We start from the raw sequence: 23,948 nt of genomic DNA, 5'->3' as shown, positions 1-23,948 counted from the left end.
GTTTCTATCATGGGAGCAGAAAGCAGTGACACATCCTTCAACTGGGGTACTTTCTCATTTAAGCTTTTTTTTCCCAATCACATTCACAGTGCTTGCAGTCCCCTGCCACTTGATAACATCCCAGGCAAGACTGCTCTAGCTGTTTGTATTCCTGTATGATGACCAGCATCTCTCTATACCATCCCATCCCATCCCCCCTTCTTCCTCCATGAAGCTCCTGGGCATCCGTCTGAAATGTGGTGTCTGTGTTAGTGCATCCCTCCTTTAAACATGTAATTATGTCTTTTTCTGATTTAGCAGATATCACACTGATTATGGCTTTTTTTCTGCTCCAGATCCTCTTTTATCTACTACCCCCCCACCCCCACAAAGTAATTGGCCATAACGTTATTTTTCTTATTCTCATTTACCGTACCGGGAATTTCAGGCATAACCCCAAACTTGCCTGTTGTAATGTGTTCTGTAATGAAAACTATATTTACTCATGACTCCTAAGACATACACGACCATTTCAGATATCTCCTGAGGGTAACGTCTAATTACAAATTAGTCCAAAATGTTTCAGGATTTGTTTCCCCTTGCTGCTTGTTACAGCTTAGTAACGGTGTGGATTTGGGGTTGTTATACCACTGAAATCAGGAGGAAGGGAACAGAAACCAACCATGGATTTCCGCTTCTACCATTGAATGAAGAGCATGCCTGTCCATCCCATGGTCATGGACTCTGTTTCAGGATCCAGGAAATCCCTGTTCCTTGCACTCCCACTCTGCAACCTTGCCCAGTTTTTCCCACCATGAGTCTGGCTGGTTATTTCTGCCATCTATTTCACATCCAGCCTGTGCTCTGCATTTCTTTTCCCAGTGCTGAAAACTTGCAGGGATGTAAAAGCAGTACCAAGCTGATTACCTCATGAGTAGAAAAAACGAGTCTCCCTTTGCCTGTAGGGTGTTTGTAGTAAGTGGTCTTGATACAGACACTTGCATGCAATGCTATAAAACTGGACCAAAGGGGATACATGTAGGATGGACTATTTGCTAAGACTTACTACTTTGAAGACTGAAAAGTAGAATGTATGAAGGGAAAGTAGCAGACAGAGATTTCCTTTGTATTAGGTTCATGAGGAAAAAGCGGAGCAGATGACTGCTTGGTTGTATAATCAGATTTTTTTAGTACTTGGGCTAAGAAAAGTTTTTAAAAAGAGCTAGAGATTAAAAGCAATTAACAACATTACTGTTACTCCAATTCTGCTGTGCTTGTGCTTTGGTATTCGTAGTTGTGGACCTGTACTGTACACGCAGACGGAGCCAGCAAGGAAAATCAGGATATCTCTCAGCACAGTGCTGATGGCAAGAGGAGTGGATTGTAGGGGACCACTGTAAGCATGAGCACTGCTGCGGGGCTCTGAGGGTGCAGCATGGGTCTGAGCTTTGGGTACATCCAAGTAGCTACCTCAGGAGCACTTGGATAGCTCACACAACCTTGCAAACAAGCAGTCATAGCATGAATCAGCAATGCAACTCCAGCCTATTTTTATCCATGTCTTAGGTGAGACGTAATACAGTAATTACAGTCTCTCTTTGGATATGAGACAACGGGGAGAGAAAAAAAATCATCATGAACTGTATGGTTCTTTGTTACCCTTCAGGTTTTCAAGGGGGGGGGGGGGATATTTTTTTTTTCCCCAGAGGAAAAATGTACGTTACCTATTAAAGAAGGGAGTGATCCTTGTTCTGATGAGGCTCAAGAGCAGCAAAGACAAAGAGTTTGTCACTGGATTGAGGCAGTGCTTTGTTACAGGAAAATGCAGTGATGGAGCTATGTATATCCATTCAAGTTAGCAGATAAGGGGAACTATATCTTCATCCGTGGCAAATGCTTGCTGTATCTTAATGGATTTTCCCTTTTTGGAGAAATAAATGGGCTAGGAGTAAAGCCACCAGATTTCTTTGAAAATAGACACTGCTTCAGTAGTCTGTTGTGTTGGGACAAGTGCTCTACTCCCGCTGCAATGCTCTGAGTCTTGGCTTACAAACTAGACAGCAAGTTTAATAGTTTATTCCAATAACAGTCTTGCTAAACAAACAGGGGTATGTGCATCTCTTGCCTTTTGGATATATGCATATATGCTTTATGCCCCCTCACCCCCGAAGCGCTACACACTGTCCCCACCAACCTCATCCACGGAGGTCTCTTGGAGGGGTTTCTTGGTGGCCTACATTGCTGCTCCACTCATCCAAAGGGCAAGAAACATCAGGGAGCTGTAAGAGCAGAGTTGTTTCATGAGGGAGAAGAGCTGGGAGCTGAGCGGGACTCAAGCACAAGCCATGCCCTCACTGTTGGGGCATGGTCCCACAGGGACTTAAGCCAGCAGGCAGAGCTGGGTGCTGGGAGCAAGGTCCATCCACAGCTCTGGACAAGGTGAGGGGATGAACCAGGTCCAGGGTCCAACCCAAAGCAGCAGGAGATGTTGGTGAAGACAGGGATGGAAACTCAACTACAGCCCAGGTCCATGGTCCAGTCAGGAGACAGATAGGAGGCAAGGACTGGGTGCCCACGGCTGAGCAGGGGGTGTGGGTCCCTGGTGTGTCTCATCGGGTCTGTTCATGAGGGAGCACACCCTTGCCAGCAAATCCCGCCAAACAGTCATCGCAAAACCCTAAGACCCCCAGTATTGGCACACCAGCTACTATTCCTGGTTAGGAAAGCCGTATTCACTCCCTGTTTGTTCCCATGCAAATGGGCTGAAATGGGAAATGGAAATGAGGGTATTGTTTGTCCCTACCCCTTGCTTTTCCTTCCCAAATGCATAAATGTCATTGCATGTCTCAGCTTCTAAGTAGCGCTCCAGAATAAATACTTGATTTCCCTTTGCTTTATTATTTCTCCCCTGCGTTTTTATATCAACCACAAAGACTTAATCTGAAACGTACACAGGAAAAAGGGAAATTATTGCTACTGTTTTCAGAGATAATCAGTTTAATGTCAAATTCATGTGGATTTCTTCATAATGAACAGAACAAATTGAGCTCAAATTCAAACAGTGGGAATCTGAGTCAGAGAGGAAGATTAAAATGAAGAACATTAATATCCTGATTTCTAACCCAACCGAGACCTGATTGTTTCCTAAATGAAATCTCCCATCAAATTCCTCCCACCCACCCAAAAATATAATTAAGCTGTGATTTCCAGGCTGAAATTGTATCTATGCTGTTAACTCAGCAGGGATGACTGTGTGTGTTGCAGGGAGGGTGGGTGAAGTTTTAAATTATCTTCAGGTGGCCATATTATCCTGCATTTTTAGGAAGCAGTTATTTAGAAAACACAGTAGAAGGTGAAATTCTTCCTTTGGTAGGAGACTGTCACTCCAGAAGACGGGAGCTGCGGGTTAGTGCTGGGGCACTGCAGTGAGTCGGGTTTGGGTCGCTCTCCCCAGATCGTCCCTTTCTGCTCAGAACTGGGGGCTGCCAGATGTGTCTCAGTGCTGTAAGATGAAGGTGCTTTGGTTTAGCTGTCTGCAGGGGTGGTGGGTGTCATGATCTGGACATAACTTGGCAATACAGCAGTGAAAACAGAGTGGAGTTTGGTGTGATTAAAAGAAGAGACAAGCAGAGGAGGAGAGAAAAAGAAGGAAAAGGAAAGCAAATTAGAAAAAAGGAAAATCAAGTCAAGATTCCCCTAGGGATCTCAAACCCCATCCCCAGTACACATCAAAGAGCGATTGCTTCTCATTGTAGCCCATTTGCAATGCTGACCCTTTGCTGCCAGTGCCTAGGTAAAGCAGAGAGCAGGTGGAAATTTGGACCATGAAAGCACTACTGTTGTCATGCGTCAGTCTTTCTCAAGATGCTCATTCACTCCTTGATGGATTGATGTGACCGGTGTGACAGTCAGATTTCTGCTGAATTTATGTTGCATATAAAACAAATAGCAAGCAGCCAAGCTCTGGGAGAGGTGGAACCACCCCTACTCATCTTGATAAGACATTCAGAGGGCGCCATCAGCTGATCTATCACAGTCTGTCTAAACCCTTCTTACCTGCTCTGAGTAACACCTGTGGCTCTTCTTGTGACTTGAATATATTAGAGAATAAATACTTTCTCTGTTTTCTTTCCATTTATTTTCTTTTTACAGTTGGCAGCAAACAGTGCCCCAGTTTGTCCTGCGAAGTCAGTCAGTTTTCATATCCTGTCTTTCAGAGAGATGGTTTTATGGTGTGGAGATTTTTTCATTTTAAATTAGCAGGTTGTGTCTGTACAAACACGCAAGTTGGCAGGCAGAGTTAGTGATGACCACTGCAATTTTTAAGCATGTTTTCAAGTTTTCCAGATCACTTGTTCTTTTATTCTGTTCCTGTTGTGATACTGGGGTACAGTTTCAGAGCAGCAGACTCCCACGATGTCTAAGGTGCCTGCAGTTGCTTTCCTTGTTCGTGAATGCATCTGCAGATGCCTAGAGGGAACTCACCGAAATATTCCTGGATATAAAAATACTTTGCATTCTTCTTTTTTTCTGAGCACTAAACAGTTCAAAAATAATTGGACTAGAGAAAAGTGTTTGTCTTGTTGTGGTTTAACCTCGGATGAAATTAATCCTATCCCGGCTGAAACCAGGACACTCCTGCAGACAGTTTGCTCTTCTGAGTACCATCACTGCATGACTGGGGATGTGGTGTGAACCAAGAGGTGTGTCTATTTAAATCTGAGATCCCACTGGAGATGCTTTAAATGCTTTGTGCTCTGTTTTCAGTGATGCTCAGGGTTTTCTGGAGGTAAACGGAGAGGACTTCTCAAAGTTGAGCCTGGGATGGCCCTGGTAGGGGCATGTCCTAGTTTGGGCTGGGATAGAGTTAATTTTCTTCCTAGTAGCTGGTACAGTGCTGTGTTTTGGATTTAGTGTGAGAATAATGTTGATAACACACTGATGTTTTAGTTGTTGCTAAGTAGCATTTATCCTAAATTAAGGATTGCTCAGTTTCCCATGCTCTGCCAGCAAGCAGATACACAAGAAGCTGGGAAGGAGCATGGCAAGGAGAGCTGACCCGAACTAGCCAAAGGGATATTCCATACCATAGAATGTCATGCTCAGTATATAAACTGGGGGGAGTTGGCGAGGAGGGGTGGATCATTGCTTGGGCATTGGTCAGCAGGTGATGAGCAACTGCATTGTGAATCACTTGTCTTTTCTTGAGTTTTATTTCTCTCTCTTTTTATTATATTCCTTTTCATTACAGTTATAACTATTATTATATTCTACTTTATTTTAGTTATTAAACTGTTCTTATCTCAACACAAGTTTTACTTTTATTTCTGATTGTCCTCCCCATCCCACTGGGAGGGAGGAGGAGTGAGTGAGCGGCTGCGTGGTGCTTAGTTGCTGGCTGGAGTTAAGCCACGACAGGGCAGCAGCCTCTGTGACCATTCAGAGACTATCATCTGCTGATATGTAAATCTCATTTCTTCATCATCATTGCTTTAAATCTAAGACAAGGCACTTATCTCCAAAACCTATCCTTTTTGCAGAGTGCTGAGAGGAGTTGGTGCTTAACACTGTCCTTGCTTACCATTGCTGAGTCAGCAGGGGCAAGGTGCTGCATGAACCTGAAGGATGCAGCGATCCTTGCCCTCAAGCATCTGCCTTCCCACTGGCTAGCAAAGCCCTCAGTCCTGGGAAATTCAGTCTTTGTTTCAAGGGATTCATCAGTCTTGGAGCCTGGAGTCCTGTAGTTTAGCCAGAAATGGTAACAGCAATGCTACTCTCCTCCCGCCGCTGGAGTATGATTAGAAGTTCAGTTTCTATTCCTTTTTGGTCCAGGCTGCCACTTGAGAAGGGAGTAATGGTTTTCAGAGGTGCATAAGTGTCCCCTGGCTGTTTGGTGGAAATCAAGGATGAAGAAGCAAGGTGAGAGTCCCTGGCAGTATCTCTGCTAATCCAGAGTGAGCCTGCGGACTGTTTTGTAGCATCTTGTCCAGACACAGTTTCTTGAGTCCTGCAGCTTCTGCTCTTCCCTAGGGAGCAGAAGGTGTTCAAGAGTGTTTGCTGTCCCAGCACCACGGATGCTTGTAGTAGTGCTCACAACACCATGAAGAACCTGCAAAAGAAATTGCATGGTTGATTTTATATCAGGACTTTGAAATTTCCATTCTACCCAGTGTAGGAGGCTATTCCTTTATCTCCCCATCTCACCACCACTGGTATTTTCCTGATGAAGCTCTTGGTTTCATACCTCGTGCCTTTCTGCTTCTTCTGTTCCCTCTTGTAATCCTTACAGACTACACACATCCTCCCCTGACGCCATGAATACTCCTGCCTGGGGCCCGTCACCCCAGAGGGCGTATTTGGAAGGGATCTGGAGGGAGTAGTCCAGATGCAGTTGCACCAAATCAGCTGGGAGGGATAGCTGTTTGCAAGCCATAAATCTCTGCAACCCTGTTAAGCAACTGTTGGTTTGGCTAAATGTCAACATCTGGCCTCAAAATGACCCATCCTGATAATCACGTATGAAGTAGAGAGAAATTTCAGGTAGATGACAGCAGAGGAGTATTTTCTGTTTGTAAGGGGAACTCAGCATCCTTTTGGACTAGCAAATAACCTCTGCTGTTTTTTTCTTTTTTCCTTTTTTTTTTTTTTTTTTTTTTTCAATCGGGCATACATTTCATGCCAGGAGAATTATGATTTTCTGCATCGAGGATCAAAACTTATGAAATTTAACACCTATTTCTGCCTACGTGCAAAATGAATCCCACTGTCGATTGTCTTTTGGTTTATTTTGCCTCTCTGCTGCCTTGGACTGAGTTAGCTGAGATTTGTTGCAGTGATTTCAGTGAGTGACGTGACATTCTTCCTTTGGGAGATATTATAAACTGGCTTTGATTTTAGGATTGACAGCCATATAATTGGAAGTTCAGTCATTAGGTGGATCAGATTTAAAGAGGAAAAGTAAGGGCAAGGCAATTTCTGAAATCAGAGCAGGCTTTGGGGAGTATTAGATCCAGCAGAGTATTGCTGCAGAGCAAACTTAATATGATGACTGTGAAGGAGGAAGGAAGAAAGCATGGCTGCTTATATAGATTCCTGTAAGTATGGTCCAATTTCCACCATAGGCAGGTCTCTCTGCACCTCTTGGGTAAGAGCTCAGGTCTAGTGAGAAATAAGCATAAGCAAGAAGGATTGAAGATAATGCATGTTTGTATAGTTGAGGTACAATGACATATAAACCCTTGGAAGGGTTGGTGGTGGTGAAATGTCCCATCCTGGGACAGCATTTCTGCTCCAGGCAGTTGAGAAGGAATCAGTGAGTGGGTAAATATGTATAAATTGATGTAGACGAGCTGTGTGTTTTGAACATGGTCTGCAGATTATAATCCAGCAGAGGTTAGTTATCTGAAATCATTGCAGAAGAAAGGAAGGAAAAAAGGGGCGAAGAAATACTTTCCCTCCCCTGTCTCTGCATAAAAGCACAGGGTGTTTCATTTGGCAGAAGATGGCCCAGAGCTTAACAACCTCATTTGCTGAAACTCTATTTCGCTGCAGTCAGTATTAATAGCTTCTCAATGAATAGATTAGATGCTGCAAGTGACAACAAACCTATTTGAGAGAAATTTAATAGGGAGGTTTATTGAAGTTTATTAACTGAATCCTGTTGGCTATTATAAGAACACAGCTCAATAAATCTAAACGTCAGAGCATTTGTTGGAGGAAACCAGGAAAAATGCTGAAAATACCTGTTGTCCTCCAGCAAATATGTGTGATTTCACTTTTCATAATTGCATTCATCGTTGGAATAAATTGCAAGTGAACATGTGGAAGACCAGTATTCTTTAAATACTTGAAAACTCTGCCTGTAACACAGAAAAGGACACTGCTGAATGCTGGTAAGGAAAGTCACAAAGAAGACTAGAGGTTTGACTTCTACTAACCTACTTGGAATGTATTTTCTTTCCCCAAGAGTAAAGTGGAATAAGTAAGTTAATGCTAAGTGCTGTGCAGAACCAGTTAGAATTTACGAACTGAAGCCAGTGCAGAGAGGCTATTTCTGTAACATTTGAGTTAAGGAGATGAGTTGTTCACTATGGTTAGAGTAAGGCTGCATATGCTGTGGGGTTTTTTTATGGACACTTGGGAGAGGTTTCATCTCTAACCATATCGTTGAAGTCCAGGCTAAACCGTGCAGTACCTTCAGGTCCATGTTCTCTCTGCCTGTCACTTGTCTCTTTAGGGTGGTCTGAAGTCAAGTATATGAAGTGTGAGAAGTTGAGGAACTTGATTTATGGTGGCTGTGAACAGCAAGATAAGTTGGGTGCTTCAGGTGGCAGAACGAGCAGGAGTATAGCACCATGCCCTAGCCCTGCAGGAAGGGAGCTGCATGGTTGGCAAAATGGGGGGAAAACAGAAATATTAAGGTTGGCCAAAAACACAGCAGTACATACTTTTGTTATTGTTTATTTCTTCTGAAAACAAACCAAAAAAAGCCCAAGAAAAACTACATTTTGGGAGTGCTGGGTCAGAGGCAATGAAACATTTTGTTATGACTCAGATGTGATTTTTCTAAGCTATTTATTTTTGTTTCTACTCTAACGAAAAAATTACATCATACAAAAAAGTTAAAGTCAGCTTTCATACAAACCACTCTTGGAACAAAAAGTGAAAACATTTCATTTGGAAAATACTGACTTTTGTATGGATATTTTTGCAGCATTCAGCTGATTTCCCTAGTTCATCCCGATTAAATTTGTTAACTGGTTTGGTCTCCTTTGTCAGCAAAACTGCACTTCTGGCATGTCTGCTGGGCAGTGGGGGAAACCTCCCCATCCCCAGTGAGTTTCCGCCCTGCTAAAATGCACATAGCAAGGATAGAGCTGATTTTGGCATGCAAAGGTAAAGCTTTTTTGAAGCCAAAGAAAGTACATGAGGGCGTTGTTACCTATATGGACAGATGATCCCAGCTAAAGCAGTTCTGTTCAGGCCGTTTCAGCTCGGTAGAGCCATGCTGCCTGACACTATTTTTCAGCAGTCTGGAGGAGCGGTTGGATCCATTTCACCTCCTGTTGGGTAGACCATGCAGATGATTCATGTTAACCTAAATGCCTTTCTGTGGCTTTGTCAGCCAGCTACCCACAAGAAATTATTTGAATTTTGTTCCTGAATGATGTAATCTAGAGTCTGGCAATATGTGCTTGTCGTCATCATTTACATCCTTTGCTTTCAATGAGTGGGTAAATCATACTTGTATTTAATAAGGTGCAGTTTTCCCTTACAGTCGTAACACCAAACTCTTCTAAAAAATTATTTATACATTCAGTGTTGTCCTGCATCAAGGACATCAATTTCTGTCTAGAAAAGGAAGAAAAAGGTGCCATGTGGTTGCATAATGTCATTAAAATATCTACGTTCAATAGGCACACAAAGCAGCTAACTGTAGCTATCTGAATCATCTGTGTGTGGTCACAGTGATGGTAAATGTTGTGAGATTTTAATTTTCTTTGTCCTGGTTGGTTTACCTATCAGATTTTCTCAGTTTGCAAGTCAAAAGTGCAACCCTTCAGATCTCCTGAGCACACGCCATGGCTTCTCATAGCCTTTTAAACCCATTAAGAAAGGCTGGATCTTTGGTACTTGGATCAGGAGGATCCCTGATAATGTGAGAGGGACAGGAGCATCTGTGTGTTACCTGGCTAACTCTTGCCTTCTGTAAGAGCATTGTTCCTTTCTCCTTGTGATCACAATCTGTAAATCCTTCACTTGAGGAAATCCAGGATCAGGAAACCTTGAACTGAGCACTGGCATTACCAGAAACCTGAATTTGAATGTCATTTTGGATATCAGAGTTGGCCTGGTAGCTGTGTTTTGCACTGAACTGTAATCTTTAGTTGTATATCAGTGGAAACAAGGAGGCTTGGGACTGTAGATATACCAGTATGGTTGTAGGGAATATTTTTGTAGAGGTGTGTGTTCTGCTGTTAAATATGTTTGCTGGTTGCAATGATCTCATCACACTGAACAAGGAGATACCCAGGTGAGCCTGTGAGTTGGAAGCCCTATCATTTTTCCAGCTCCAAATTCATGCTCCCACATGTACAGAGTATGACAGGCTTTTGGAAATGCTTTCAATAAGGTATCTTTGACTAACAGAACTGAAGGTGTTTCAGTGCAGCTGAGTTGAAGGCAGTCACCCTAACTAAAGCAAATAAACAGTGGTGGCTGTGTGCTGGGCTCAGGTGCTTCAGGAGATGGCAAAGGAGGGGTTTGTGTAAGAAATGTTATTGCTCAAGTGTAGGGAAGCAAGGATGACACAGGGCTGTGAGATTTTTCTGGGAGAAATCGGTGTCTCACCACAGATGCTGAGAGCCGAGGATCCAGCCATAAGTGAATAAATAAAAATAAACAATTAACAACTGCTGCTTGCTGAGGATATTAGGCACATTGCCAACACCAAGCCAGACAGCTGATGAGGGTTACATCCTGAGAGCACTCTGCAGGGGAAGAGATTCGGGGCAGTCGACAGGCACCTGCAGCCCTGCTCTTTCTGCTTTTTCGGTCCCCGGACACGCATTGACCTTTGCAGTCGCAGCCCCGGCGCCTGGCCTTTGCTGCACACCCACACATGGGGCTGCAGAATAAGACTCTGCTTTCTCTCATGGTATTTTGGGAAAGCATGCCGTTTTGATCCTGTGCTTGCTTTACTGGGTTTTTGTTGGCCGTTTATTACCAAGGCCATTTTCATGCAAGCAAGAGTAGGTAGTCTACCTACTCTTTCTGCTCAAGCCTCATCTTGCAGACCTAATCCATTCTTCCTAATAGCCCTGTTGGTTGCTATAGCAATGATAAAGTGTTATGAAAAAGGCAGGATGATACTTAAATGTATGGCTGGTGTTACTTTTTTCTTTCTCCCTCCCGGGAAGGAGAAACCCAATAATGGGGATTTGTTTGGTGTATTATTGTTTTATCTAAAGCTTTAACTGTAGGCTCTTTGGAGCCTGAATGCAGTCCTTCTCTCTCAGCATCCTTTGAGGCTGGGAATGTTGTAGCTCTAGAGCAGTTAGGGAGAAACAAGAGTCCAATTTAATGAATACAAGGTACGTATCATTTTGGTTTTACGATGCCAAAGGTTACGTTTACTGTGACCCACAGAGAGTGTGAAGTTTGCCGTGGCCGGCCCACTGTGACGGGAACCAACCGCAGAGTGCTGAGGGCCCAGTTGGGTTTCTGAAAGTATTAAAAGGTAGCTGAACGTGTTAGCAGTGGGTTTGGTTTGGATTTGCATCAGGAGAATTACTCAGTACTGCCGTCGAAAGTGGTATTTTGATCAGTAAATTAAAAAAATCCTAACACCCTCAGCAATCAAGGGAAAGGAAGGCAGAAGATGACTGCATCTTTTGCTTAGTAGCTGCATACAGGAAAGGGTGGCTGTTTTGTTGTACCAAGCCTCCTCTTTTACACACCCAAGAGAGCAAAAATGACTTATGCTGTATTTTCAACTTTCTGCCAAGTTTATAGTCAGAATCATGTATCTGCATTAAAATTTGCCAGAAACTATCTGGTTTGTAACAGCCCAAAAGAGCCAGGGTCGTGTGAGTTTAGCTCACTTCAGAGCCCACTACACCAGCGAATGCAGGCGAGCAAAGTATTAAGTGCTGACACAGGTTGGTCCCTTCTCCTCTTCTCTTGTCACCTGGCAAGAGCATACCCTGTGCAAAACGGCTTGACCTGTGCAGCCATGGCAGGATCAGCTTGTTCCCGCCTGCTAGGGATCACTCGACAAGATCAGGCCAGGGATATATCAAGTGAGATGTTCTTTCTGGCAGTTTCCATTTAAAGATGCCTCAAGCTAAAGCATTCAAAACCACGCGGTGGGTATATTCTTCTCCATATCAAATCTCATAAGGACCAAGTTGGAGATTGGCTTAAATCTCAAACGGGAGGATTATATCACTTCGGGATTTATGGCTGGCATTAACACAGGACATTCCCATTACCTGTATAAAAGTGAGTCCCTTTTTGAATCTTTTATGGCTGAGCTTGATTAGAAGTGGGATGAAAGCAGAAACAATTCTAATGGACTTAGTACTCATGCTGGTTTAAAACTAGTGCAAGAAGAGAAGCGATTCCTGCAGCCCCTCATCCCAGGTATACACGAGATTGATGGAAAATACATTACCAGAAAGAACGAATTGACTCATTTACCTATTAGTTACATGCAAGGTTGCTTAGTTAAGCGTTCATATAATGTTTTCTTACAGGAGACAGCTTTGTTTCCTTATTTCCAAACACAACAGTTCATCTTGCTTTCCATCAGCATAGCCAAAAATATCAGGTGAGAGAAAACAAGTCTTTTTTTTTCAGCTGCATGTGTCAAGGAGCCTCCCTGGCATGCAGCCCCCATACAGCACTGCCTTCTACTTTGTCCTGTGCTCAAAAGACCGATTAAGTGATCTGCTAACACCATCTGCCTGGGGCTGGGGGAGGATGAGGGAGAGGCAGGAGAGCGGTCTGACTCTCCTCTACCTGCACAGACATGGCAAAACACTGTCCTGGGAAATGGAGACAGGCCAGCATACAAGCATCGCAGGAAGCAGCTCTGGCGGCCTCCACCTAGACTTAGGTTTGGCCATTTTTTGCTTTTTTAAAAATAATTAGTAGGGGTGAACTTTCAGAGAGGTCACCGCTAAGGGGATCTGTACCAGCCAGAAGCCCTTGGGGCTTATGTATCCTCAGCAACTCCATCAAAAAAGAAAAAAAAAAGAAAAAAAGAAAGAAAAGGAAAGAAAAGAAAAATCAGGTAATGAGTTGCAGAGAAGAGATTGTACCCAACACACCACATGCCTCACAAAGACTGCCTCCTCCATGCCACAGGGCCACCTTCACTCCTAAAAGAGCCAAGTGGGGTTTGCATACCCCAGCCGTTGACAAAGGCATCCCTGCCAGGATTGCTGGGTTTGGGGATTGGCTTTTGGTTGCTTGTTTGGGTTGGGGCTATCAGATGTTGGTGACAGCCAGGTGACCTGAGCCCTCTGACAGCCCTGTCCTGGCTAGCTCTAGCTGCCCCACCAAAGACTTACTTTCCTGGTGGAAAGGTTTTGTCTTAACAGTTTAGCCCTGGAAGTAAAAACCTTGCTGTGTCCTTGAAGTATTCCTGCTCTAGGTCTCTATTGATGACAGTGGGAAAGGCCCTGGGGGCAAGATTTTGAGTTGGTCATCTCTTTGGATTCCAGAGGAGATTTGGAGCAAGGGCTTAATGAGTGTTTTGGTCCTGTAGGTCAGCTAAAAGGTCAGGGGAAGGCTTTGCTTCATAGGTTGATGCCTACAGTAGGAATCAAGGTAGATCTTGGCAGCCATCTGCTAAGATGTGATGATCCTGGAAAGAAGCACAGAGGCTGCAACTCCAAGGGATAAACCAAAGCGGGAGGACAACTGCTGGCTGAGTGCTTGGAAATGACAGCAAAGAGGTCTGGGAGTGGGGAAACAAGGTGTTGGCAGGGCAAATGGAGAACCTTGAAACGTGCGTCTCCAGGGCCACTCTCACTCCTGTTAGGAACACCTGATGGAGCTGCAGTGCTCTCGCCTTCAGGGGTGAATTCAGGTGGTTGTGGATGTGCTTGACAGTGGTACCAGAGCAGTAGCTGAAGTCAAACTCACCCTCTTAGACATAGGAAACAGCTGCTCTCTGATAAACGCCAAGACCCTTCAGAGAGGCTGCATTCTCCATCCTTTCTTTTTAATTCTGCTTTTTCAATTTTAGATGTATTGCAAAGGAACGGTAAAAGAGATCCTAGCCCATAGTGGGAGTTGAATGTGCTGTTTTCTGTTAGTCATTATATATTTTTTTTTATTCATTTGGCACTTTCCAGAGAGTCTTCCCCCCCACATTGTGTAGGTTGCCATCTTCCTTTCTTTCTTTGTAGCAAGCATGTGGGCATAGCCTTGCTTACACTCTGAGCGACTGGGGAACCCACCATAAATGTAGCTTATCTGCTTTCTGATACATTTTCTTTTGCATTGGTTTGGATTTGTGCATCGTCAGTAACATCTGTTCTGCTTTAGTGGCATACAGTTTTCTGAGTCTAATTAGCTGGCTGCTTATAATCAGGACTATTTCAACTGTTGTCATTCTGAATGTTCTTTTTCCCTTTTTTTTAATACCACATTTGCCTGATTGACCTTTTTTGTTGTTTTTTTTTTCTCTGTCTTTCTATCGGGCTGCTCCAGGAGCCATGGCTAATCATCTTATAACCAATGCTCTGCTTCGTCCTCATGGCACTAACAACCCTTATAATACATTGCTCGGGGAATCGGCGGTCTATAACAACCCTTCTGTCAGCATGTACAACGCACAAGGTGTGCTGGAGTTTCTCTCTAATTTTTCTAGTGAGAATTCCATTTTCTATGGCTTATTTTGGCCCATTTCTTTCCTTTTTTTCTTCCTTTTTTTTTTTTTCCCTCTCCCCACACACACACACTTTGTTTTTTTGGAATTGGGCACAAAAAAAAGATCCCCTCCCCTTCCTTTCATTTCAGTGCATCTTCCCATTTTCTGAAGGCTTTTTTTCCATGAGCAATCAAATTCACTTTGAGAGACCCTTGTCAGTTCTACTTAAAGCATTCACAGTGGTTTTGATTTTGATTTTTTTTTTTTCAATCTCCTCGCTTTTGTATTGTTTTGGTCTTGTGTGTGTATTTTGTCAGATGTATCCATTCCTCTCTTTGTTGTCAGTGCATTTCCTTGTTAAACCATTCATTTCAGAAACAGGAACACCTTTGAAGGTAAGTGAAGCTAAAATGGCCTTTGCCACCAAAGCTGCTCTTGTTAGAAATGGTGTAGAGAAATGTGGTCAGTGGCGCACTGGCTTGTACAGGAAAAAAAATGCAAAATAAAGCAAAACTGCCCTTGATCTCTAAGAAGAATGACAGCTGAAGCAAGGAGTGTAGGTCAACTCCAAAGAGCAGAGCTTATATATTGTAAGAAATGTTTTGCCATTTGCAATAAGACATTTTATACGTGCTAGTAGAAAGCAACAAAAAAAATAGAAAAAGGTGTAGGGAAACTAGAAGCTTTTGCATATCCTCCTTTCGGCAATGCAAAATAAACAGGTAGAGTCAGTTGTACCTAATGGAGGTTTCTGCTGTAGAAATCAGTCTCGTCACCTATGTGTTTGTCTCTGCTCCGGCTGTGGGAAGTGACCATGTTTGTAAGCTGGTGTCCTGATGCTTCCGTGAGGGAGAGGCAGATGCATTTAAGCAGGACCTGAGGAGGAGCTGGAGATTGTGGAGTTCTGCCAGCTCCTGTCTCTTGGTGGCTCCATCCTGCTCTGCCACTTCCATGGGATTTTTTTTTTTGTCTTGCTTGCAAGGTGGCTGAATCGCTACAGCGTAACACTGCGTTCAAGCACAAGTATGTCAGCACTCTGTCAGCTCTCCACTCTCAGTGAAGGCATCCCTTTCCAGTAGAGGAACTCTAAGGAAAGGAAAATAATGATGGTTATAATGCAAGCACGAAAACCCCCTTTGGGGGTTATGTAAGGCATATATATATGCCACATTATATATGCCATGGCATATATATGCCATAGTTATATATAATATGGCAGCATATTGTTTACGATAGAAATAGATATTGAACTGTATCACTAGGGTATTTTTATTCAGAGCACAAGGAAAGCACATGTGTCTGACCTTTTTGCTGTTCATTAATTTCCTAGACTATGCTAACTCTGTGCAATAAATTTGCTTCCACAAATGCTTTTTTAAAAAGGGTTACTGTTAAACATGAAACGCTCTGAATTTTAAGAACTTTAGTGTACTGCAAATGTCGAAATGAGCTTTGATGTTCTGTATCGTTTCTTGCATGATAACATTGAGGTCTGGGGGGCTTTTAATTAAAGTGGCATCAAGTAATGCTGGATCAGCATTTGGCTTAAGAGAAGTCCTGATGTTCAGGTCCGGGTGCCTCAACTGAACCCAAGTGATTTGGGCGGAAATGTGACAAAAAGGTTTTATGTGCATTTTAATAATCTTGTATTCTTCTAATTTTTAAGACTAGCTTCTGATACAGTTACCTGAGCTAATAGCATTTTATTCCACAAAAAATAGTGTAATTGATTTGCAAGTGCTATTCAGTGCAACACAGTCAGATGGCTAACAGAGGAACCTTCCCAGGCTTCATCCGTGGGAGATGAAGAAAGAGAGCGGGACCAGTACTGATCCCATTTAAGCCCCTGGAGCTTTGCCATTGACTTCAGAGAGAGCAGAACCCAACCCATTCTTTTCAGGAGGCTGGAAGTTAATTAATAACCATAGAACTGATATAGCTATTACTTTTCAAACTGGTTACTGTCCCTGGACAATTACAAACTGAATATTAGGAGATCCTGCAGCAGAAACGAAGGTTAGCAAAACCAACCAGGCCTAATGGCCTCAGCAGTTCTTTGGGATTTAAGGATGCTGCACCAGCAAGCACACTAAAGTGATGATAGTGCATTGTAAAAGTAGACGATGTCACCATCTCTGGGTGTGCCTTGGCTGGGATCGCCTTGCGGTGGGGTCATCGCTGACTAACCCATTCCACATCACTAAGGCTATGATTTTTTTTGTACCTCCATCTACCAGTTCTGGTGCTGGCCACTGACAGGGTCAGAACTCTGTAAGAAACCTGGGGTCTGATCTGGTCCATCCCTTCCTTTTTCCCTCTCCAGTTACGTGTTTTAAAATACCCTCTCTGCTCAAGCTGAAGTCAACCCATCTGCGGTAGAGACTCACCAGGGGCTGGGAGCCCTAAAAAAACCCTTAGAAAGAGGTGGGAAATCAGACCCTAAAAGGCCAAAGTCCTATTTCCCAGTGGTGAAAGCAATTCATTGATGGGACACAGAGTGTAGAGGAAGGAGGAGATGGTAGGTGAGGGGTCTGGCACCCCGCAGCACGTGCCGAGCGCTCATCGCCGTTGGCAGCTGATGGACATGCATTGGCTCAGTCTCTCCAACACAGGAGTTTCTCAAATGGCCTAACTGCTTTCGTGAGAGCTAATTTTAAGAGAAGGCGGCAATCCCATTAACAAGCTCTGGTTAAACCCCAGCATGCCACAGACCATTGAAAAGTGGGAAGTACTTTGTCTCATCTGTTTCTTCTTGTTTTAACCCTTTCTTCTCAAGAACTTCATTTAGCGATGCCGTTATTTGAACTGCTGAAATGTCCGTATAGTTTGCCATGTGTTCAGTTAAAAAAAGAGCAGACTTACCAAAGTTTGTAAAATGCCAGCAGCCCTGTGATGAGCAAAGTCATACTCTTACAAAGCACTGTTACAAAGGATGGACGGCAAAACATTTTTAACAAGGAAATGGATTTCAGTTTCAACTGCCAGGGGTTATTATAACTAACAGTAAGTAAAGCCATTCAGTTTAAGACTTTGGAAGTGACGATGACAGTGCCTGTCTTTTCAAGCATGACCATTACCAGCTTTAGACTTTTCTTAAATTTCCAGGCATTATTTCTTGATTTGTGTTACACGCTGAACGTTTTATAATGGCATTGGAAAAAGTTTTAAATGTGATAATTTTTTTAATAAAGATGTAGTCAATTGAATATTGTGCGCAAAATAATTTTTCTGTCTAAAATGTCAATATTTTTAACCTGAAATAAACCATGTAACAAATTCATGTATTCTGGGCAGTGAAAATTATTTCCGTTAACTCTCTTTTCTGCATATCATCAATTTGCTTTTTATTCATGTTTCTCCTACTGTCGCTGTAAGCTTACTTGTTGTTTTTTCTTTCCTTTTCTTCATGCTGTCGTTTAGAGCCCTACAGAGAGACAAGTATGGGAGTAAAGCTAAACATTGCATATCAAATGTAATTTTTTTTAGTTCACTTTTATTGCATCACATATAGATGATGTAGTTAATAAAGGAAATTCATCTCACAGTTTTGAAATCAAAAGAATATGAATATACATGTATATATATGTGTATGCGTGTGTATGTATGTATATATATATGTATGTGTACATATATATATAGATGAGGTTAGATGATGCTTTCTTTGTTTATTTCTTGTTTTTGTGGTATCGTTTACCCAGCATAGTTTCTCATATAACTGTGCATATGATTTTTTTCTAAACTTGACATTTTTATTTGCGAGGTCATGGCATTTTTATACAGCGTGTTTCATTGCAGACCCCACTCTGTTCTCACCTGTGATGCCTCCATTTTATTTCCCCACCAAACCCCAGATCTATGCATTGGCAGCAGAAGTGCAGCACTCAGCGCCTCAATGCATACGTTACTCGGTGTGACCATCAGACAGATGCTGTTGTACCCGTCACCCATCACATACAGTCCTCCCCCCAAAATGCTCACTTTTCATTACTTCCCAAGCATCATGACTCAGTTGGAGAGCTTCCACCGTGAAAATAAATGGCTTTGCTCTGTGTCTGTGATGGCTAGTTGATTTTTTGGCATAGCTCCCTTGTTTGTTAGGAAACCCGGGATATGGCAGCACCCTCTAAGCTTCAGAAACCTAAAAGGTGACCAACACATTGGCATTTCACTCAAAAACAAGAAGAAAGCCTGCAGTAGCGCTTTCCAGCCTTTGACGTGCAGCAACTACTCCATCACAGATATAGACCGAATCCTGTATTTTCAGAAGGTACACATGCCATGTACCAAGCATGGTATGAGCAACTGTTCATCTGAAATTGTCAGCTAATGGCTCCTCTAATCCACCGCGCCTTGCTGGGAGTTGCTTGCCATTTTTTGGCAACGCCCAAAGCCCTTAGCTGAAAGGTCAATGTGTTATTTCATGCATCCCCACACCTGTACTCCTTCCAAGAAGGCCAGTAATCCTCAAAAAAGAAAGCATAGCGGCTTAACTGCTGGGCCTGATTTTCTTCTCCCTTGCCCACTCGTGCTGCATTGCTCTCAAAGCGCTTCCTCACCATCTTCCATAGCATGTTGGGAAAGAGCCAAGCTCTAGCCTTACGTTGGCAGTGTTGAGACACCTATGGAGATACAATAGTTAGTCAGGGGGCACCCTGAGACCCCATTACTCGTTGTAGGTTCTCCTGAGCCCACTGTACCGTGGTGGTGATGGTACTTGCTGTACCTTCCACTGAACCCTCTGCTTTAACTTGCAAGTGAAATGGGAGCTATTTTTAAAGGCTTCACAAGACCCCACAGCAACTACTTCCAACATGAGTTGTGTTAGAAAATCACCTGGCCAGTGTGGAGTAAATGATTTTGGCCTTGTGCTGGGAGAGTAGGGAATTTAGCCTTGTTCCAAAAAAGCCTGGGCCAGGAAGCACTTTGTGCATCCACCTTGCTAATCTCCAAATCCTGCCATTCAGGCCTTGTGCCTTTCCCCTGGCAGCCTGCCCAGCAAAAGGGGAGAGCAAATTTACTTTTTTTTTCCAGGAAGGATACACTCCCAAACACAGTTCAGGTGATGATTAACCTGGGCTGCAAATACTTTTCCCTCAGCTGGGGGGGAATTGCCCCCTTCCTCCAAAGCACCTGGAGCCAGGGCAATTGGGACCAGCCCAGGGTCACCTCTTTCTCAGCTCTCCCAAGAATACATAAAGCGCAAGAGCCGTAAGAGGTACTGGCCGGGAGAGGTTGTTCCTTCCCATCAGCTATTGCCGCATCAAGTCACATACTTGACGGCATTTTCCATTTTTTTGGTAGGAAGACCATAAGCAGGTTAGCTGGAGTTGCACCCTCCTATTTTGGCTGCGACGCTCTCCTCGCTGCCGAGCCCTAGCAGCCGTGGCAGCCTAGGAAGGGGGTTTGAGTGTGCACGTCCCGCGTGAGTGTCCTGTTTGTACAAGTCACCCTCTCTTGTGTAATGTTTTTCAGAGGGGCTTCTGAACAATGCCAGGGATACAAGTGTCACGGATACTCTACCACTGAATGGTAATCACGGCAACAGCTACAGCATCGCCAGCGGCGAGTACCTCAGCAACTGCGTGCAAATCCTTGACCGTGGGTACAACCACACCGAGAACGCCCTCGAGAAAAAGATCCTGAAGGAACTCACCTCCAACTACATCCCTTCCTACCTGAACAACCACGAGCGCTCCAGCGAGCAGAGCCGCAACCTGATGAACAAACTCGTCAACAGCGTGGGCGGCGGGAGCGAGGATGATGCCATCGTGCTGGATGACGCCACCTCCTTCACCCACGAGGAGAGCCTGGGCCTGGAGCTCATCCACGAGGAGTCGGACGCCCCGCTGCTGCCCCCCCGGGTGTACTCAGCGGACAACCACCAGCCCCACCTCTACAGCCGGCGGCGCATCCCGCAAGACAACAGTGAGAGCTTTTTCCCCTTGCTGACCAATGAGCACACGGACGACCTCCAGTCGCCTAACAGGGATTCTCTCTACACCAGTATGCCCGCACTGGCCGGCATGCCCATGACGGAAAGTGTCACCGCCAGCACCCAGACCGATCCCCCACCGGCCAAAAGCAGTGGCGGCGACGCCGACGATGTTTACTACAAAAGCATGCCCAACCTTGGCTCCAGGAACCACGTCCATCAGCTACACACTTACTACCAGCTAGGTCGAGGCAGCAGCGATGGTTTTATAGTCCCGCCAAACAAAGAGGGAACGCCCCCAGATGGCAGTGCGAAAGGACCCGCTCACTTGGTCACTAGTCTATAGAAGATTCAGCAAAAATTAAGCAAAGAGACATCAAAAAGCCCCTCCGTAACGCTCGGTTTACTGTTCTGAGTTAATCCAAACAGTGGTAATATTGTGTGTACTCCTAAATCTTCATGCTGTTCGAAAGGAAACTCGGACTTTTTTTACTGGAATTTTTAGGCCGGCCCAGAGAGGACAGTAACTGCTGCCCCCTACTCTTCTCCCCCCATCCTCCTTTCCTCCAGACAGACTTCATTATGTTAATGAAAGAGATAGATAACGGCACACTTCGTGGCCTTCTCAAGTTATGCCGTGTTTGTTTAAACAATCCTTGATGCTGTGTTGCTCTTAATACTGAGGACCTGATTTAAGAGGGAAAAAAAAAAATAAAAGGCCAAAAATGTGCATTTGAAACTAGTAGCGATGATGCATCTAGGTGGGAGCGCTGCACAAAAACAAGCTAGCAAAACTCTTTCTTACCAATCCAGATCACGTCATGGGTTTTGGTCACTCACAACTTGGGTTCACCGCAGCACCCTTTGCTGCAGGAGCAAACAAAATAAAAACAAATTTAATGAGATGGAAGGGAATCCTAGAATTCTGTGCTAAAGGCATATTTTACATTTTGCTGTATTAACGGATGATAAAAACTAATGGCAGAAAAAGAAAAGCGAACAATTTCTATGTAATGTACAGATACTAGCATTGCACATATAGTCTGCTTTCTGTTCCTCCAGAACTTGCGTCCCTGTTAATGTAGTGGAAAAAAAAAAAAAAAACAAAACTTTTTTCTGTTGTGCTGGTCTTGTAAGTTTGTCTACCAGTAGGAGCAAGGTTTTTCATAACTCCTTTTTTTTTTTTTTATTTTGTTTTGACTCTTCCACTGCCCCTCCCCTCTGTCCCCTCCCCATCCCAGTAAAAAAATCTCACTGGACAAAAAAACCCCAAGCATCACTTTCTAAGGACCATTTTTAGTAACACCGTCACCATTTCTTTTCAGCCAAGTTAGTCTTTTTATTTCCTCACTGTATAACTTTCTTCAGCCAGCGTATTGCCAGCAGAACTTTTGGCAGACTAGAGCAGGGCAAACTTCCCCGTTGACAGTGCACAACCGATCGTGACGATAATCCTGCGAAGCATTTTTGGCAAGCAGCCCCTCAGCCAGGCCGTAGGGTCATGTCCAGGAGCCGAGAGGTTTTTTTTATAGTTGTAGTGGGGCTTCTACAGGAGACGGCCATTTCCCTGGAGGAACGAAGGGCCTCCACAGCTCCATCTGGTCCCCGGTTTAGGCACTTGTACTGCAGTGGTTAAGAAGAAAATTGATTGATGCGTAGTGAGCTAAAAAGTACTTTGCAGTGATTTTTAAACACAAAAAAAATCTTCTGTTCATTATGTTTCCTAACAGGAAATTTATTTATTTGACAGGATTTTTAAGTAACATAGGCTTTCTGGAGGTAAATTAGCAGCACGGAATATGAATTCTTCTTTTTTTCTTTTTTTCTGTTTGGTTTTGTTTTTTTTTTTAATTTATGATCCATTTTGTACGGTCTCAACAGTTGAATGACCTCATTACTAATATTTGTTGTAAAAGTGAAGCTTGTTTGCCAACCAATAAACAACTGATCACGATTTAGAAGATACTGTATGTATGTACTGTACAATTAATCTTTCTTTTTTTGTTGTTGTTGTTGTTCTTCTCTACATTACTGTCTTCAGTACAAGTCTCAACTCCTTTACGGCATGGGTGAGCAATGCCAAAAAAAGGAGGCCTAAGCCGAGCAATTTAAGCACAAAGGTTACACAGCTACGGCTGACTAGAAGTATCAGGCTAGCGGTACTTGTTTAGGGGTGAGAACAACACTGGTCGACATTTGTTGCAGGTGATTCTAGGTCTGTTTTGTGCCTACTGTATAAACTAGCCAACGACACGCAGATGATTTGAGTATAGTATTTCATGTGTCGTACCTTTTAATCATTGTAATGATTTTTTTTTTTTTTTTTTTTTAATTTTGGTTCTTCTGAGATTAAAACCTGCTGGTAGCATGTCAAAGAGTAAAACAAGTCCCCGTTAGGCCTCCTCGGTCGTTGTTTGCTGTCTCTTTATTTTCTTGCTCCGGGCGTACTCAAAGCGCCATCGCCGTCCTTGGCCACATCGCCCTTCCCGTCTCACCACTACCAATGGCCCACTGGCGTTTTGCTGCTCTCCTCCAGCTTCCCCCTTCAAATCCCTTGGGAGCAATTAGGATTCATCATCAGGCTATAGAAAGCCACAAAATAGACTAGAAAGGTTGACAGCGAAAATAAACACCTCTGGACGCGCTCCCATGCCTTGGGCTTTGGGGTCTGGTCCTGCCTCCATCCAACTCCCATCAAGCTGGGTAAAAGTCAGAAGATTTGGAGGAGGCAGGTGATTGCCAGTGTTAGACAAGATATGCTCAGTGCTGCTCAGCAGGGACTTGTCAGGGGACAGAACCAGGGGATGGTGGTGTTTGGTGGCTTTCAAGGCCTATAAAAGAGTCTGGTTTGAGTTGCCTGAGTCCTTCCTGCAGTCAGGCACTCGGGCCAAAACATCTTGGGGAGGAAACTTCATTTCTGACCAAGCACTGATGACAGCTGTGCCTCTTGCCGGGTATATGTTTTGACAAGGGAGCATTTCCTATCGGGAGTCTGGGAATCACCTGGCTTCATAGAATAATAGCCACTGGCCAGCTGGGTTGCGCTCTTGCTCTTGATGCTGCCTCCCTGTTTCGTTTTATTTTCCATGCCAGCAGCGGTGGAGCTGGGCAGCGCGTGGTAGACATATGCATGCAGGTGAAGCAAGTATTTCAGACCCATGTGGTCATACCAAATCATGTAGCAGCCCAATGGAGGCTGCTGAGGCTTTAAGTACTTACTTTAGAGAAAGTAAAAACTCTTTTACTGTATTAGACTCCAGAAAGTTTTCCAGGGATATGGCGGGATTAAATTCATGCAGAGGGTGAGATACACCACAGCAAATATTGTCATGATAAAATGGGAGGCAGGTGATCAACACGGCATTTACCAGTGTGCCTGAAACTATGCAAGAACAAACCAGTGGTGGATTTGCTATGGGATGGTTGTGTCCTACTGAAAAATATTTGACTTCTCTTACACCAAATGGTCATTTCTCCCCAGCTTTTCTGTGTATTTTGGATTTATCAGTGGACAGGCTATTTTTCCCCTCTCATCCAGCCCTTGCTCAAGCTTTTCTCCACCAGCCTACCATGCCTATTAGCACTTTGATTGCAAAAAAACGCTGTTTATTTTCAAGCTGATTATTTCCGTCCCCAGGCTGTTCTGGCACCACA

The 23,948-nt window shown here is 43.8% G+C and overlaps 1 protein-coding gene across 1 annotated transcript in view; it reads left to right on the top strand.

Moving 5' to 3' along the window:
• Positions 1 to 22,697, top strand: part of ADGRL3 (adhesion G protein-coupled receptor L3) — a 514,763-nt gene extending 492,066 nt beyond the window's left edge. The window contains exons 26-28 of the mRNA XM_074823334.1: positions 14,203 to 14,331; positions 17,783 to 17,800; positions 19,835 to 22,697. Of these exons, the coding sequence (XP_074679435.1) occupies positions 14,203 to 14,331; positions 17,783 to 17,800; positions 19,835 to 20,640 (953 nt within the window). The 3' untranslated portion in view covers positions 20,641 to 22,697. The remainder of the gene's footprint in view (positions 1 to 14,202; positions 14,332 to 17,782; positions 17,801 to 19,834) is intronic.
• Positions 22,698 to 23,948: the final 1,251 nt, after the last annotated feature.

This window comes from Strix aluco, chromosome 4 (assembly GCF_031877795.1).
Source record: "Strix aluco isolate bStrAlu1 chromosome 4, bStrAlu1.hap1, whole genome shotgun sequence".
NCBI lineage: Eukaryota > Metazoa > Chordata > Aves > Strigiformes > Strigidae > Strix > Strix aluco.
This window is presented reverse-complemented; position numbering and strand designations above follow the sequence as displayed.